This window comes from Mytilus edulis, chromosome 4 (genome assembly GCF_963676685.1).
Source record: "Mytilus edulis chromosome 4, xbMytEdul2.2, whole genome shotgun sequence".
In the NCBI taxonomy this organism is placed as follows: domain Eukaryota; kingdom Metazoa; phylum Mollusca; class Bivalvia; order Mytilida; family Mytilidae; genus Mytilus; species Mytilus edulis.
The window spans coordinates 4,434,983-4,453,494 of record NC_092347.1 but is presented as its reverse complement, the minus strand read 5'-3'; the positions used below and the strand labels follow the sequence as shown (position 1 = coordinate 4,453,494).

General features: G+C 32.6%; 1 protein-coding gene across 1 annotated transcript; it reads left to right on the top strand.

Moving 5' to 3' along the window:
- Nucleotides 1-13,982: 13,982 nt before the first annotated feature.
- On the top strand, nt 13,983-16,777 carry LOC139518772 (uncharacterized). Its single transcript, XM_071310327.1, has 2 exons — nt 13,983-14,108; nt 15,015-16,777. The coding sequence occupies exon 2, from the start codon at nt 15,047-15,049 to the stop codon at nt 16,496-16,498; it is 1,452 nt and encodes a 483-aa protein (XP_071166428.1). The 5' UTR covers nt 13,983-14,108; nt 15,015-15,046; the 3' UTR covers nt 16,499-16,777.
- The last annotated feature ends 1,735 nt before the right edge of the window (nt 16,778-18,512 follow it).

Genomic DNA, 18,512 nt, shown 5'->3' with positions numbered 1-18,512 from the left:
GACAATCATCGTTTCATCAAGACCATACTCGCAAAAGGTGTCAAAGGAGAGCCGAAAATTCAGTCCCCGAAATTTTGATCCCGGAACGGGAATCGAACCAGGAACCTTGTGTTAGTAGTCCGATGCACTAACCACCAAACCACGGCTCTCTTCATACAATGAGAAGGTGATATAGTTATGAGGCTTTTCTGAAAAAATATAGATTGGATGTTAATGCTTATATCAATAGCAGAAACTAAGGTTGATGGAACTGACAACGGACGCTTCACAAATGGAAATCATCGATGTTGGCAAATTTATTCATCGCATCTTACTACTGTGGATTAATTATTATTCGTTGGATACAAATTCTCAACGAATAACAAATTTTCACAGACTTTGTATGTAGAAATTTGAAAAAAACATGGAAAAGTCATGAAATCAAATATCCACATAAATGCATTTTTTCCTCAATCCATGAAACTTGATACCCACACAAAACAATGAATCTACAGTAGATGCTGTGGAATAAAACTGCTCCATTCCTTAAACATCTTTTTTTGAATTACTTTCTTTGAAATTGAGTTTGGCTAGATAGAAATCTTTTATTATTGGATTAATTAAAACTATATGTTGAAGACCGTATGAAATAACGGCGATGGTATCACCGAGGGTTCATTAGTACGTTTTCCTTATGATGTATGACTTTTTAATTTGTATATTCATTTTTCTTAAGTTTAAAAGGGGTCTGGGTCGAGTGATCGCAGGAGTTACTGCTGTAATCACTGGCCAGATAACAGTGAGATTGTGAGTTCGAACCCGCTCCTGCGGGTGCACTCGACTTCTAATCTTAATAGGCCGTACTTTAACCTATAATGGTTTACTTTTTTAAATTGTTATTTGGATGGAGAGTTGTCTCATTGGCACTCACACCACATCTGCCTTTATCTAGGATTGTTAGTTTTCCCATCGAAGGGACGGTGGTTTTGAAATAGCCCATAAGCTGTGCTTTAAAGTTGCGTTAAAACAACCAAAAATGAAAACAAATCCAAAGCTTCAACTGATTGATTTGATTCAAACATTAACTTTGATAAAATAGTGTGGATAAAAATTATTCTCGTATACTTTTTATATTTCAGAAAAAAATGTGTGCTCAACTATAAGAAATTGACATGAATCAGGATACAAATGAATTTACCCAATACTTTAAATCTGTAATAGGTTGTTCAAGACTAAATACAACTGACACAGATATTGACGACATTAGAAAATTATCAAAAGATCTCATTAGGAAAATTTGGGTAAAAGCTTTGAATAAGAATGATTATTTCGAACTTTCTAAAGTTATACCAGTATGCAGTATAGAAGAAGGTAGTCGATTGTTCACAGCCGATGAACTCGATTTCATGATGATTGTCCAAATGAAAGACTTTCCCATCGATGAAATAATGATTCAGAAAGGATGCAGACCAGGTTTTGTACAACTCTTTCTGGAAGAGCAACCGGTAAGACTAAACAAGTGTTTTAAAAATACACAACTTCATTCTTGAAAATTTCGAAAACATTTACTATCACAATTACAAAAAATAGATGACCTATCAGAAAAATCTGGAATTCTTAAACAAACTAAACGAAAATTGGATGAAATTGATATGATTGGAAATGTCCAACACGATCTCCTTCAAATATTAGGTGAACATGAAATTGAAGCTTGGAATGTTGCATTTGATTGGGGTGAAATGTGGATCAGTGTAGATACTATGCCTGCTATAGAAATGCCTAAAGGCCAAAAGGAAGAATTTGAACGATCCCAACGGGATCTCTTATTCCATGACCAGACACATAAGCGTGGTGCGTTTGAACTTGAACAGAATTATTATCTTGTCCCAAAAGGCTGCCAAAAAGATGACAACGAAGAGGGTTGTGGGTGTTGGTTGATAGATTTTGCTCCTGCCGAAGCTATCTTGAGGGCAATGTATAAAACACACAGAGACTGCCACAAATTTCTTAAGTATATTTTAAAACATGGTCATGATTTACCATCCTACCTCGTTAAGTCGGCAGTTTTAAAACATCTGGGAAAATGTACAGGATCCAGTTCAGAAGAAATCTGTACGTTAGAAATTCTGAACTACATTTTAAAATGCGTAGACGAAGCTTTCTTGCCCGACCCCTTCCTGAGAAATCTGAATGCATTTGGTTGGAAAGAATTTGATCATTTAAGACCGCTATCATCAATTAAAACAGCAATAATATTTGAACATAATAGTAGATATGTAGATTTGCTTCTACAAACTATTCTCAAGATGACTCAGGAAAACACCACTATTCAGAATCCTTTAAATGGCTGTCGTGATTCCATGGTTATTGAATATATTCTACCAATAAGCCAAAAACTGCAACTGCTGGACGACTTCATTAAAAAAAACAGAACCTGCAGTAAAAGAATTCATTGCACGTAAGAAATGGTCTACTATTGCAGAATTACGAACCTTGACTAAACCATATCTGAAAAAGCTGTCATGGACGCTTATTGAAGATTAAAAAAAACAGCAATCAAAAGATGCAGAGATCGAACAAGAGCTAGTATGTTAAAGTCATATTGTGTTTTTCGTTATTCGTATATCACCAGAATAGGAGTGAGGTAGAGTTAAGGTTAATTTGCCAAACATTTTGTGTCTCCGTCCATAAGTCCAAGAAATATTTTCTTCACACTTTTTAATGGAAGAAATGAACAGAATGATAAGGAGTCTGACAGTGTGTAGTCGTAACGTGTGAAAACTTGGCAGATCAGTCAAAAACAAATTTCCTGCTTGCTGATTCTTAGAAATGTTTAATATGGTGAATGATAACAATAATTTTCATCATTATTTAATATATGGTCAACTGATTGAAAATGCCTGTACCAAGTCAGGAATATGACAGTTGTTATCCATTTGTTTGACGTGGTTGGGCTTTTGATTTTGCCATTTGATTGGGGGCTTTCCTTTTAAAATTTTCCTCGGAGTTCAGTATTTTTGTGATTTTACTTTTTGATACATTCTTACTATTTTGATTTGGAGATCTATCGGTACATCATGTTATATTTTTCTATATGTTGAATTATCTAAACATTTTGGTCGCACATTCCGTATGAACAGATGAACACATTGATTGCATATTTACCACCAGCGCGTTCTGTTTTCTGTTATTTCGTTGGTTTCCTCTCATAGTTGATGTGTTTCCCTCGGTTTTAGTTGAAACCCAGATTTATTTTCTCTCATTCGATTTATGACTATTGAGCAGCGGTGTACTACTGTTGCCTTTGTTAAATCTGAAAAGAAAGGAGACTTTAAAACTGTAAATTCAGAAATTATGCGTGCATTTATTATTGCGATTTTGTCATTTTAAACCCAAATACGAGCTGGAGCATTTTCTGCAAAAAATAAAAATGTCGCAGTAATTTCTAAATTTTAAGTTGCTTACTATGCGGTATAGGCTTTGCGCATTGTTGAAGGCCACACGGTGGCCTGTAATCGTTACTTGCTATGTTATTTTGTCTATTGTGAATTGTCTCTTGGCACTCATACCACATCTTCTTTTCATAAGTTTGACATTAATTTTAATGTACATTTTGCCTTTCCATATGTCACTTTAAATGCATTTAGTTTAGCTTAAGTTAAATTAATTACTAGTTATAAAAATGTGAATATCTATATGATTTGTGTTAAGTTTTATAATTGACACCTTACAAAAAAAGCATACACAAACAGGAGCTAATTAAACAAATATAAACAAAAGGTTTAAAAAAAAAACAATTAAAAGAACCAACAAGAAAAAAATACAAATAAAATAAACAGATCCCTATTACCTTATTGAATCTTATTATTTCAAGAAAGCAATATATATTAAGGAGTACTAAAAAAAAATTCTTAAATTATAGACAACACACAGATTTAATAATCACATCAAAAACAAGAAGAAATAAGGAAAAATATATTTAGAGAATTTTAATTTCTTTCAACATCAGTTTATTATAAACTACATGTTCAATAAACTAGTAATATTATGTTATATGGAATGAACGCAAATGAGACAACCATAACCAGACATTATAAGTCACATACGGCTCTCAACAACGAATAAATATACAACTAGCGGAAGCTAGCGAATAATAATCGACTATGGACAACGTTTTTGCTAAGGAAGCTACCATTTGATAGTTATTGGGGGCTGTAATGAAAAAAATTGTCCTGTTTTTTTTTTATTTTTCACTCTGTTTGGTCCTGCATTTTTATTAGTTTACTCTCACATTTTGTACATAAGTTGTCATTCTGCCGTATTTTTTTTTTTAATCAAAGTTGCTCATCCTGCCTTCTTTTTTTTTACCTAATACTCCTGTCCTACTTTTTTTCCCAAATTTCATTCAAGCCCTCCCCCCCCCCACACTAAAAAAATCAAATAGTAGCTCCCTAATTTTTTTTTTTTTTATTAAACCCTATATGAAATATGAAAATAAAAACCGAAGGATAAAGGTATCAAAATTTATAACAAATATACCGAGCTCCAAGAAAATTTCAATAAGGGGTAGTATATCAAAACTGACAAAATCAAACCTTATCAGCTAACAGAAAAGGTGGAAACTGTTGCCATTATCCTGACTTGTATTGGCATTTTACGAAGAAAATTTTGGTTAAACCTGGGTTTTATAGCTAACTTAACCTCCAATTTGTGTTGTTCCACTATATTGTTAATGGGACAATAACTGGAGCACAGCAGCCAAATCTGTGTAAACATACATCACAAACAAACAAATATTAACAGAGTCCATATAACATTCAAATTGATGCAAAATCATTGCTGTATAAACAGCAATAAATTACTACTAGGCAAAAGTAAACAATTCAAAAGAGAAAAAAAATGACCTAATTTAAACAATTAACGAAAAACAAAAATGGCAAACACCAACCATCGACAACTACTGTATGACATGCTCGTCGTTTGGTAGGTGAACATAATTATATGATAGGGTTAAACATCTTTGATTCAGTTAATATATAAACCATCTTTATTCCAAACTAAATTTCATTCACTTAAACTCCGTTGTTATAAGCATTATGTACGCTTATCAAATAGAGGCGAAATAAAAGTACCCGGCCACGTCCACTCTGTGTAATTTTTGTATTTATATCCATCTGATGAGTGAAGCCTTTTTCAACTGATTTTTATAGCTCGCTCTTTTGTTGTACTCATTATCATACCTTATTTTTTTTTATAAGTATCATAACTCTGAAAAGATAACAGTGATAATAAATTAAAAAAGCGGTTCCCTTCGGATTTATCTAAGGGTGCATTTCTTCATTCACAAACGATGCAAGTGGCTAAGCGCACGCATATTTTGATCATTTGTTTCTAACATACGTTTGTAAAGTTTACATAAACTTTGACAAACTATGCACTCGCTTGAAATGCGTCTACAGTTTGTCGTTCATCGTTTGTTAGAACACCTTCAACCTGATTAAACGATGAATTTGTTTCTACGTTTCTAAAAAAGTCTGTTTACCAACAACATGTGCATGCATTATGGAAAGTTCAAACAGGTCAGTAAACATTGATTAAACGATGTATTTGTTTCTACTTTTGAAGCGTTTAGAAAACAACAACAAACACCAAACAACGTTTACAAAATTTTGGTTAGAAAGAAATGACTCTAAATAAATACATCGAAAAAAGAACTTCTGTGGCACCCGTCGCATTGACTATGTAATTTCAAATTCAAAAAAGTGTTATTTGGTTTATCATACTAGTGGAGAAAAGAAGGTGGAGTTAAGGTGGTGATTAAGACAATTGGAACATTTCCGTCGTCATCAGTGAGACAAATATATGCCATAGCAGTCAACAAACTTGTATAGGTTTCAGAAAATATTGAAATAAAATATTTCAATTTCACCAAACAGAACTCTTGTTTTAAAAGCTTACTTAAAAGCCCTGGGATATGCATACTCCATATACAGGCGTTGCTAGAAATAGAAAGTTCATAAATTGGAAAGCTTAATTCATCTCTTTTGTGAAGCAGATATAACTCTATCTTTTGCATCATTTCTTTTAGCATTTCAAGATGGAAAGGGTAGATATATGCAACATGATCACCAAACTTTGTAAAAATTGAGTATTCGCATATCTCTAATTTGAATCATGTTGTACATAGGGATGTATAAATACCAATCAACATTCACTCTGTGTTTTTGTTAGAGATGCTTGTTCTGCTTTATATCAATCTGATGCGTTAAGCCCTTTTAAATTGTTTTTTTTATATTTTGTTCTTATGTTTTTTTTCTCATTGTTGCAGAACTACGGTTGCATTTAATTGCTTTTATCTTCTTTTTAAAACTTGTTGATAGTTGTTTCATTTTCAATCGTACCATATCTCCTTATTCTTAAAATTATTATAAATATTCTCCGTATTCTTACAAACTTTTCTCATCACAGGCTGTGTCCATGTATCGATAAACATAAAAATCATCAACGGCATTTTTCTGTTTAAAATATATAAATAAAGCCATAGATTTGAGTCCAACATATATATTCAATGACTCTACCTCCGTATCCAAATGCCTCGTTATGTAGGTAATAAAGAACCACAAAGGCACACAATAGCGCAGTAATGGTGGGACGCATTTAGAGCGCATTTACTATACGGGAGTTTTCAAATTAAATTGAAATTATCAATTGTTTTACATTCAAGTCCGTACGCTCCCCAGAGAGTCAAATTGTAATCAATCTCACCACTTCCTTCATTCAGCTAAAAGTATCTTTCGAACAATTGAAAGTCCCGACTTTATACTGGTTACATAGATTACACAAACAACCATTGTTCGTGTTTCATCTCGGCATCTTGTAAGTGGTCTACTACAAAACTGTCAGTGCTTCTAACTACCTTACGAACTACTAACGAAGAACTTGTTATTGCATTTTGTAATAAAGCGTATGAAAAAATGTTTATTTCCAACACACTATCGGTATTCCCATGGAAACTAATTGTGCCCTTCTTCTTGCCGACTTGTTCCCTTTTCTTAAGAGTCGACACAGGATTTTTTTAAAGAAAAAAAATAGCAATATCCTTTAGCTTTTTTTCCCGCTATATAGATGATGTTCTCTCACTAAAAATCAAAATGTGGTGTCTACGTTGAACGCATATATCCCATCGAACAAGAGATAAAGGATACAAAAAGGATACAGTTATGTCTGCCTCATATCTTGACTTACATCTAAAATTTGACAATGAGGGCCGATTGAAAACAAAAAAATATTACGACAAAAGAGATGATTTCATCATTTCGATTGTTAACTTTAATTTCTATGTAGCGAAATTTAAGCAACGGCTTCATACGAAGTATATATCTCCCAGTTGATACGATATTCCCGGACTTGTATTTCCTATAATGATTTTCTTGATAGAGGGTTGCTGGTCACAAGGAAGCTTATTAAACGAAGAATTCCAAATGGTAAGGTTGAAAACTTCCATTCGCAAATTTAATGGATGCCATGACGAGTTGGTTAATCGTTATGGAATATCTGTTTCATAGATGTTATCGGATATGTTCCTTACGTCGTAACTGCAATCCCCTTCCCTTTCATGAATGTGACCTACCGAATGAGACTTTTAACCGAGTTGGTAATATCACGAGCAACACGACGAGTGCCAAATTTGAAGCAGGCACTTCTTACTCTTCCTGAGCAACTGAGATCACCCCAGCTTTTGGTGGGGTTCGTGTTTCTTAGTCTTTAGTTTTCTATGTTGTGGCTTGTGTACTATTATTTGTCTGTTTGTCGTATTCTTTTTTAGCCATGGCGTTGTCAGTTTATTTTTGAGTAATGAGTTTGAATGTGTTTCTGGTATTTTTAACACCTCTTTTAGAGGTTTTAGATAAAAAAAAAACAAAAAACGTCCTTTTGATGGTCCTCTGAATTATATTTACAGTTATGTTTTTGATACTCACTTTACTAAACTTCCACACAATCTTATCAAGAAAAGTTTTCATATTTGACTACATGGTCTTTACTTTTACAAACTGTGACTTGGATGCAGAGTTGTCTCATTGGCACTCATACCACACCTTCTTACATCTATTTTGAAAAATCTCATTGCTAATCTAGTTGCTGTAACTCGTCTAAAGACTTCCCTGTAACGAAAAAGGAAAGAATGACATATTCACTTACTGTAAAAGACAGACGAAAGATACCAGAGGGACAGTCAAACTCATAATTTGAAAATAAACTGACAAAGCCATGGCTAAAAATGAAAAAGACATACAGACAAACAATGTAAATGTTTAGATATGAATGAAATGGTTTTAATTTTTCCCTGAACAACATATACGAACGTTTCGGCGATATAATTTATCAACAGGCAGTAAGTATTTCCATGGCAGTAATTGTGCCGCTTTAATAACACATTTATTCCTGTATTCACAAATATCTTATAGTTTGTTGCTGTTGCGTTGTTGTTTGTGTTTTGTTACATTTCAGAGTTTCTGTTGATTCGTTGATTTTCTCTCATATTTGATGTGTTTCCCTCGGTTTAAATTTGTAGCCCGGATTTGTTTTCTCTTAGTCGATTTATGACTTTTGAACAGTGGTATACTACTGTTGCCTTTATTAACTATGAATCTCAATGTATGTCCGAAATCAGTATATACACGTCATTGTTACAAGTACATTTGGTTGACACATTCAAAAAAATACATACCATTATCTGGATGATATAAAATTATCCAGAGTTCTCTGAATATACTACAGAAATTTACCAAAAAAACTTACTTTAAATAAATCTAACATAAACAACAGTACTTGTCCTTTTCTATAATTAATTATTTCAATGTCTAAAGGGAAAATCCATAATAAAATTTACGACAAAAGAGTCGATATTTTTCATCCCCTATTGTTAATTTTCCTTTTTGAGACGGTGATGTTCCTTTAGCTCCATTATACGGCATTTATATATCGCAACTGGTTTGTTATGACGTTTGTGTAATGATGTCATAAATTTTAACGAAGGTTATCAATGCATCACTATTAAATCATAAAGTCTTCATTCACAGGTATAAATATTTGATTACATTTTGTAATAAGTTTGGCTGTAGAAATCTTATTATAAACGGTATTTCACAGCCTAGATTTTACAATTAAATTGTACTCAAAGCGCGGTAATCACTTTGTGATCCGTTTAAATCATTTGAGTCTTTAAACCATCAAATTATTAGTAAGGTAATCTTTATATTGTGATAAGATCTTTGAACATTGTTTACATTGGTTTAATAATCGAATTTGTCATCAATAATTTGAAACATTATTTTAAATTATCAAAGGAGGAGGCCCGTTAAAGGCCGGTTTTGGCCTCAAATTTCAAGTTCATCTGACGAAGGATTTTGGACACTTTTTAAACACTTATATGTCTATTTCAATTGATTCAATTATTTTTTGTGAAAAATTTTAACTGATTCACTCATTTAAAACGCACCGATTCTAGCTTAAATATGAAAAATCTATCAAATATGCCAAAAACTGTCACTTTTCATATGGCTTTTGTCACAAATGAAAGTGGCCGCATCCGTGTTCATCCTCAACCTTTATATATGTTATGTTTTATCATTAAACACAACTTACATTTCAATATCAAGAATGAACACGAATGCGGCCACTTTCATTTAAGACGGAAACTAAAAAGATGAAATTGTGAAGATTTCAGTAATTTAGCATGACTTAATGATGCAAGTACCGATATATATGTGCATTGTAATGCCAAAAAACAGCCCATACTTATGTAGCAGAGGCATTATACCTTCCAAAAAATAACTAAAAGTTTACATTAAAGCAATTCTGTAAAACCGCTATATTTTGGGGCCAAAAAGGGGTCTTACTGAACCTACTTCTTTGTATTCTTTTAGAAGGTTTTTATGATGAATAAAAATACATCCACCCTTGTTTTTGTATATAGATGTTGCTTTATCTATATTTTTATACCTATATGGAGTTATTTTCTTCCAGAATAATAAAACATTGTTTTAACCCGGATGATACTAAGTTTCAATGACATATGCTTCAAGACATAGAATAATCACTCGTGTAAGGTAATTACTTTCGTTGACCAAAATGCAAACTATAATTCACATTTATATTTATTTTGTTTGATAGTTTTTTGTTGCCATTTGGGGATTTTAAAACATGTCCGATTTAACACATTTGTGTGTAGGATTTTGAAAATCTAAGTGATTCACACTGGATTGGAAATCAAACTTTGAACTTCATAGATATAAGCAAATGTGGTAAGACTACGAATGAGACAACCCTCCATCGAAGTCACAGGTTTTAAAAGTAAAACTATTATAGGTCAAAGTGCGGTCTTCAACACGAAGCCTTGGCTCACACCAGAGAGCATGCTATAAAGGGCTAAACAATTACTAGTTGAAAACCATCCAAATGAGAAAACCAACGGTATAATCTATATAAAACCGAGGAACGAGAAACACTTATAAACCACACAAACAATCGATATATTTGTGACTTAGGACAGGTGCAAACAAGTAAATACGTGTATAAATATACGCGTTCGTATTACATTGACTGGTATTTCGATTTCGTGCTTTCTTCGTGTTAGTTTTTAACTTTTTTCACTTATATATTTCTCCCACTCTGTTAAATGATTAAATATTATTATATTTCTTTAGAATAGCAGCAACGGACCTAGCAAAATGGGATCTATGGAGTAAAGATTGAAATTCGGATTCTCTGTATTGCCACACACAGTCTTTATTTCTGATTAGATCATTTGTTAAAATATTTTTTTAAATAAACTGGCTTTCACTAACTGCGGGAAAAAACACCTCACAGCACTCTTTTCATAAATTAAGTAGGTACAATAAACTGCTTACATATCACCATTATCGGGTGATGACAATTTGCAATATTGTTTTCAGTTGCTGGTATATAATCAAGATAATACATATTTTAAGGTTTTTCTTGTTGAAGAACACATCTCGGGGTGTAAGGATTGCCTAAAAGAATGACCTCCCTACGGTCGGTCTTTCGTTTAATCAATTCTGAACACCTCGGTACTCGGTATATTGTGCGACGATAGAAACATTTTCACTACTTTGATCGTAATAGGAACAACAAATGTATTTCCGTACTCCTAACAGCAAAATAATTATACTCAAATTTACCTGTGTATGTTAATCTATTCAATTCCATTTTGTCCAGGGTAAGAGTTATCTTTTTGACGTTGTTTTTTTTTATCCCGTTTTTTTTTAATTAATATTATATTTATATTGTGTCATACATCACATTTATTCGTTCGGTGTATGTTTACTTGTTTTTTTCTTATCGAGTTTAGCCATTTCAATTGATATTCTATAGTATGTCGTCCTACGATGTTATGTTACACTATTTTTTAATGTAAGGATGAAGGTTGGTGCCTGTTAAAACCGGCTGCATTTTTTTGAACTTGTCCTAAGTCAGGAGCCTGTGGTTTAATAGTTGTCCTTTGTTGATTTTGTTCATACATGGCCTTTTTAATTTATAGGTTAGACCGTTGGCTTTCCTGTATGCATTGTTTTACACTAGGCATTTGGGTACCTTTATAGCTTGCTGTTCTGTGTTAGCCAAGGCTCCGTGTTGAAGGCCGTACTTTTACCTATAATTGTTTACTTTTCTACACATTGCGACTTGGATGGAGAGTTTTCTTAGTGCCACTCAAACCACATCTTCTTATTTCTATTGGTAAATTCAGTAATGAACATTCTATAGATAAAATAAATTAACATCGTTGGCATTATTTTTATCAAAGGCATATAGATTCTTTTTCATTAAAATATCTTTCGTAATACTTTGTGCATTTATTACGTTGGATTTATTGAAATTCAGCGGTAACCTGCAAACGTAATTTTAATCTTCTTAAAAAAGCTTGTAAATCCCACGTTGACAATTTGAACAGAATTATGCTAAAAAGATATCAATTTAAGATCGTAGTAGTGTCTAAAATTTATTATAGAAAGATACATAATCAACACTTTTGTAAGGAGTCAAACTTTTTCTAAAAGGATATCAATTTAGCGACGTAGTAAGATTTAAACTTATACATTTTATTTTAGAAATGCCTCTAAAATTCTCTTAATCAGCAAGCAGATTCAAAGTAACTTTCTGTTTTGTCTGAGAAGTTATGTAATGTGTAAAACTGCGTTAAGTATAAAAAAGAAGATGTGGTATGATTGCCAATGAGACAACTCTCCACGATAGACCAAAATGACACACAAATAAACAACTATAAGTCACCGCCTTCAACAATGCACAAAGCCCATACCGCATAGTCAGCTATAATAGGCCCCCAAATGACAATGTAAAACAATGCAAACTAGAAAAATAACGGCCCTATTTATGTACAAAAAATGAACGAAAAACAAATATGTAACACATAAACAAACGACAACCACTGAATTACAGACACATACATACATAATGTGGCGGGGTTTAACATGTTAGCAAGATCCCAACCCTCTCCCTTACCTGAGACAGTGGTATAACAGTACAACATAAGAACGAACTATATTAAGACAGAAGATGTACCCATGGGACCAAACATTAAGAATGTAGGTCAACATTCGGACTCAAAACAATGAACCACATTCAATATGTATAGTAATCTGTAAAAGGTTTCTAAATTACAGAAATCATAAAAACAATTTTTAAAAGAAATCAACGACCTGAGTAAATGTAAGTACAATAAAATGAAAATAAAATATGAAAGTAGTCAACCAACGACATGCCAACCACATAATTACAGTCTCCAGACTTGGGACAGATATAATATCGATTTAGGGTCAATCCACCATTTTCTACATTTGAAAATACCTGTACCAAGTCAGGAATATGACAATTGTTGACCATTCGTTTGATGTGTTTTAGCATTTTGTTTTGCCATTTAGTTAGAGACTTTGCGTTTTGAATTTTCCTTGGAGTTCAGAACTTTTATGATTTTACTTTTTTCCAGTACTGTTTTGATTTTACTTTTTGATAACAGAGGGACGAAAGATACCAGAGGGACTGTCAAACTCATAAATCGAAAATTAACTGACAACGTCATGGTTTGTTATGGGCTGAAAATAATAACTACCATATATCCTACTTGGAACAGGACATTTTAAGAAAACAAAATAGTTAGTAGAACCTATTTTTATGACCCCTCCTCCTTCACTGCTTATATGACAATGTTAAAAATGCTGCTAAAAGGACAATAATACGCGATAAAAATTCAGTACAATATATTATATAATAAAAAAGAACAATTGTTGCTGTGTACTAGAGAACAATTATTGCTGTGTACTAGTATATGTCGTATATTATATTTATCTCTGAAGTTTTCTTAGGGGTAAATGTTAGCAGAATGATCAGAGTATACTTGGTTATTAACAGCAAAACTATCATCAAGGTAACGAGAAGTGTTATTTCATTCTTCATAGTACCGTTATTATTCATATATACATAAACAAGTCTAAATTGAAAACTACGTTTAAACTTATGATTGCGTTAGATAAAAACCGCAGTTTTTATACGTGTGCATGCTAAACAAATGCGTCGTAGAAGGGTCTAAATACAGCACAAACAACATTTTCCAAAAGACCAAAAAAGTGAAAAAGTATATTTAAACAAAACTCATTTGACTTATAGGTAGAACAACTGATATATATATATATATATGTGTGTGTGTTGAATCAATAATCAAGATTTGACAAAAAAGGCGAAATCTGGTACAACAAACTTGATATCGTTGATAAACATGTTTATATCGTTTGAGATTTAATCTAATTAAAGTCTTCAATATATTTTAAAACGATGTAATAGATCTACTATTTTATTTTAAGTAAGGAGTATTTAATTATTGGCATATCTGAATACTAAGTGTATATTTTGAATTATAAATAACAATATTCTTTATGAGGGAACAAGGTAAAAGCAATGAACCATGTAGTAAATCATACAATCACAGAATTGTTAAACACGCCTAAACACAGGGACGAGGATAAGAATAGGAACACGTACTTATTACTACTGATACCTGAACATTTTTGGCAAAATTCAAGCCATTTCATATTTGGGTAAGAAAATCTATACATATTGAACTTTGTTTAGTCTTAATTTAAGAAGTTGGTATGGATGCAGTAGTACATAGCCCATGGTAATGCATTTTGTACTATGTACTTTTTATTAAAGCGAGGAAACGTATATTTCGCAATGCAAACAGTACTATATTAATGACTGGGCGAGTTTTCGATGATGTATTAACTTTCTGACATCAACGAGTGCTCATGTTTACTTCTTTACAATATCGACATCGTCAGTAATTAAGAAAAGGCTATGGAACTATAAATTAAAAAAACTAGTATTAGAGACAATTATAACTTGAAATGATGCCATCTTTATGATATTAGGTAAGCCATGTTCAACTTTACAGTTGAATCTTAATTAAAAATTACCGTAACCAAGAAAATGACATTAAACAGAAGCGAAAGCCGAAAATTCTACCACTGTATTATATTATCTGTGTCTAATGATTACCGATAAGCAGCTACTTGTTATTTTATGTCATGTGGGTTTCGGATTACATATTTTAAACTGCACACGAACCTACAATAACGGAAAGTTATAGGCATACAGTATAAACAAACTTTGAATACTGGACTTGTATTATTCAGGTAAATTCAGCAGTCTTTTGATAGTTCTGTTTTTTGCGTAAATTATGATTTATTAAAACTGCAAATAATTTGACCCAAAATTATAGTCCGTTTACAATGGAGGCATGTTATCACACGTTTGGTTTTACGTTTTTCTAATGATAAAATTTTTTTTTTTAATATTTATTTGTCATGATAATGTATCAAAACACTACACTTCCTTATTTATAATTTATAAGGTTAAAAACTGGATTAGAAAAAAAACCCCAGAAAATTAATGTAGTATAAGTGTGTTATAGAAAATTATAAAACGTAGTTTATATATTTCAGAAAAAGCAATAACTCAAGTATAAGATATTAACATGTCTCAGAGTCCAACTACATTTACCAAATACTTTAAAACTGTGATGAAGTCTGTTAAACTAAGAACAAGTGACAGAGATATCGACGACATTAGAAAATCAACAAAAGATCTGATCGGAAAAATTTGGGAAAAAGCTTTAAGTAAAAATCTGAAGTTTGAACTAGCTAAAGTTATACCAGTAGGTAGTATGGAGGAAGGTAGTCGATTGTTCACAGCCGATGAATTCGATTTCATGATGATTCTCCAGATGAAAGATTTCCCTATTGATGAACTAGTTATTAAAGAGGGATGCAGACCAGGTTATGTACGACTTTTTCTTGATGTCCACCCAGTAACACTAGACGAGTGTTTTAAAAACACACAGCTTCATTCTTGGGAATTTCGAAAACATTTACTTTCATATTTAACAAAAGTAGGTGACCTTTCAGAAAAATCTGGTAAACTAAAGCAAAGTAAACGCAAATTGGAGGAAACTGAGCTGAGTGCTAATATCAAACACGCTCTCCTTCAAGTATTAGGTGAACATGAAATTGAAGCTTGGAATGTTTTATTTGATTCGGATGGCTTGCAGATCAGTGTAGATACTATGCCTGCTATAGAAATAACTAAAGATCAAATCGATCAATTCGAGAGAGACCAAAGGTGTCCATTATTCCATGACCAGACACATAAGAGTCGTGCGTTTGAACTAAGACAGAATTGTTACCTTGTCCCAAAAGGCTGCCAAAAAGATGACGATGAAGAGGGTTGTGGGTGTTGGTTGATAGATTTTGCTCCTGCCGAAGTTGCTATCTTAAGGGCAATGGATAATACACATAGAGACTGCCAGAAGTTCCTCAAGTATATTTTGAGAAATTACCACGATTTACCATCATATCTTGTAAAGTCGGCAGTTTTAAAACATCTTGAAAAATGTACTGGATCATGCACAGAACAAACCTGTACGTTGGACATTCTGAATTACATTTCAAAATGCGTAGACGATGCTTTTCTGCCTGACCCCTTCCTGAGAAACCTGAATGTATTTGGTTGGAAAGAGGCCGATCATTTGAGGCCGTTATCACCAATAAAGACAGCTATTATATTTGAGCACCATAGTAGATATGTAAATTTGTTTTTAAATATAATTCAAAAGATGACACAAGAAAGCATCACAATCCTCATGAATTCAGCGCCGAATCCTTCCCATGTTGATCGTGGTGAATTGATGGCGATCGAAAAGATATTGCCGTTGAGTCCAAAAATGCCTCTACTGAATGACTTTATCAAGCAAATTAAACCGGCATTTAAACATTTCATCGAACAAAAGATATGGTCATCAATTGCAGAACTCCGAACTTTAACCAAGCCATATCTAAAACAACTGCGATGGGATCCTATTGAAGATTTCAAAAAACAACAACTAGAATGTGCAGAATTCGAGCCAGGGTTTAAACTACTGTTGCAGTAGGTCTGATTGTTTCTGTTGATTTTATCAAGTGTTTGTCTATTGTTTGTTCTTGCTTCTCTTGTACCTTTCCTATCTATATATTTCATAATATCCGACGGAGAATGACATAAGCGTTCACCCACAGTAGGAGCACAACATTAAATTATACAAATGCATCAAATATTATAGAAATAAAAACAAATATAACATTTTTTTTAATTCTATGAATCACCAGATGATATTTGACACAAATTTTAATAGAGATCACAAATTAATTTTAAGCCTTCCAGTATATCCAGACAATGCATTTATATTTGTTTGAGTTTAGTCTTATACCATTAATAAAGGTTCATTTTGAAGGATCTTTCAAATGTTACGTTATTGTGTACCCTCCATACCCCTTCGCCAAAAAGTTTATCAACAACAAATCTTTATATCAAACTTGTATTTAGGACAAAAGAAAGAAAAAGAAAAGAAACTTCAAAGGAGACAATGGAATTGATAATTTGAAAAGACTACAAACGACACAGTGGTCAACTACAAAAGAAGATGAGTCGATATTTCATAACAAAGTTCTTATATTAAACAAAAGAAGATGACTCACTCAGATGCTTCAGATGGTTAAATAGTTCTCGATTTACTTGTGACACTCAATTAAAGTCAAATTTGCAAATAAGTCACAGAAATGGTCATAACGTTTAATCCCGCTGCAAATGTTTGCACCTGTCCTAAGTCAGGAATCTGATGTACAGTAGTTGTAGCTTGTTTATGTTATTTATAACTGTTTCTCGTTTCTCGTTTTTTTTATATAGATTAGACCGTTCTTTTCCCGTTTGAATGGTATTACACTAATAATTTTGGGGCCCTTTATTGCTTATTGTTAGGTGTGAGCCAAGGCTGTGTGTTGAAGGCCGTACATTGACCTATAATGGTTAACTTTTATAAATTGTTATTTGGATGGAAAGTTGTCTCATTGGCACTCATACCACATCTTCCTATATCTATAAATCTTAAAGTTAAAAAAGACAAGATTGTGTATATGTCAAAGGAAACTAGTACTCATAAGTTGTGTCACACAGTTTAACCATTTGTTTTCATTTATGCAATGGTAGGAAATAGGGTGATTGCTTATATCTTTTATATCGATGACAAGATCTCAAATGAGGCTTTTTGCAAGTATTTGTTGTATTGAACCTAATGTAGGCAGTTTAAAACCATGATGCAAATGTGTACTACAAAATTCAGAAATATAAATACTGAAATATGACATACTTATGTCGTATTAATATTTGAAATGTTATTTGATAGATTTGTGATACATTTTGACTTTTTCTATTCAGGAGTTTAAAACGATTGACTTACTATATCTTCTCTTTCTAAGATTATAAGGGGGAATGTAAAAAAAATCAAAATTGACCTATATTTTAGATCAAATAACATTGTGTTCAGTTTAAAAACGATTGTGGTTCTTCAAATATAGAATGAAGACCACAGAAAAAAAAATAATTGAGGTAACCAAGGAAAATAACCCTTGAACAGTTAAATAGAAAATCATGGGAATCAAACTTGTGCTGTTTTGTATGGTGCATGACCATGTGCTCAAATTTAAAAAAACATTTGGTCAACAGTGGCGTCTATTTTCAAGTGTACGCCCAAACCTCGGCGAGGGGTTTGAGGGCCCAAAACGGGTCTAAGTTAAAGCATCCACTGGTAGTGGGTTCGAGGGGGAGCTTTCTCAAGCTTACGAGTTATGGAGAATGAGATACCATTTCTGTCATCAATAGCAACATACCTAAAGTCTTTAGAGTCTAATTTGTTTATAAACTCTATTGTTTAATTCATTCACTGTGTTGATTTGTAATCTAATGGTCATTGGTTTAACAGAAAATGTCGAAACCAGTTACTTTGAAATGTGTATAAAAGGAGCCGCACTCGATCAAAAACCCTTGCTTGTGCAAACGTTAATGGACATGAAGTTATTAATTTTCATAGATGTGCAGGTGTATTATGAAAATTCGTAAAGGGTTTCGTGGAA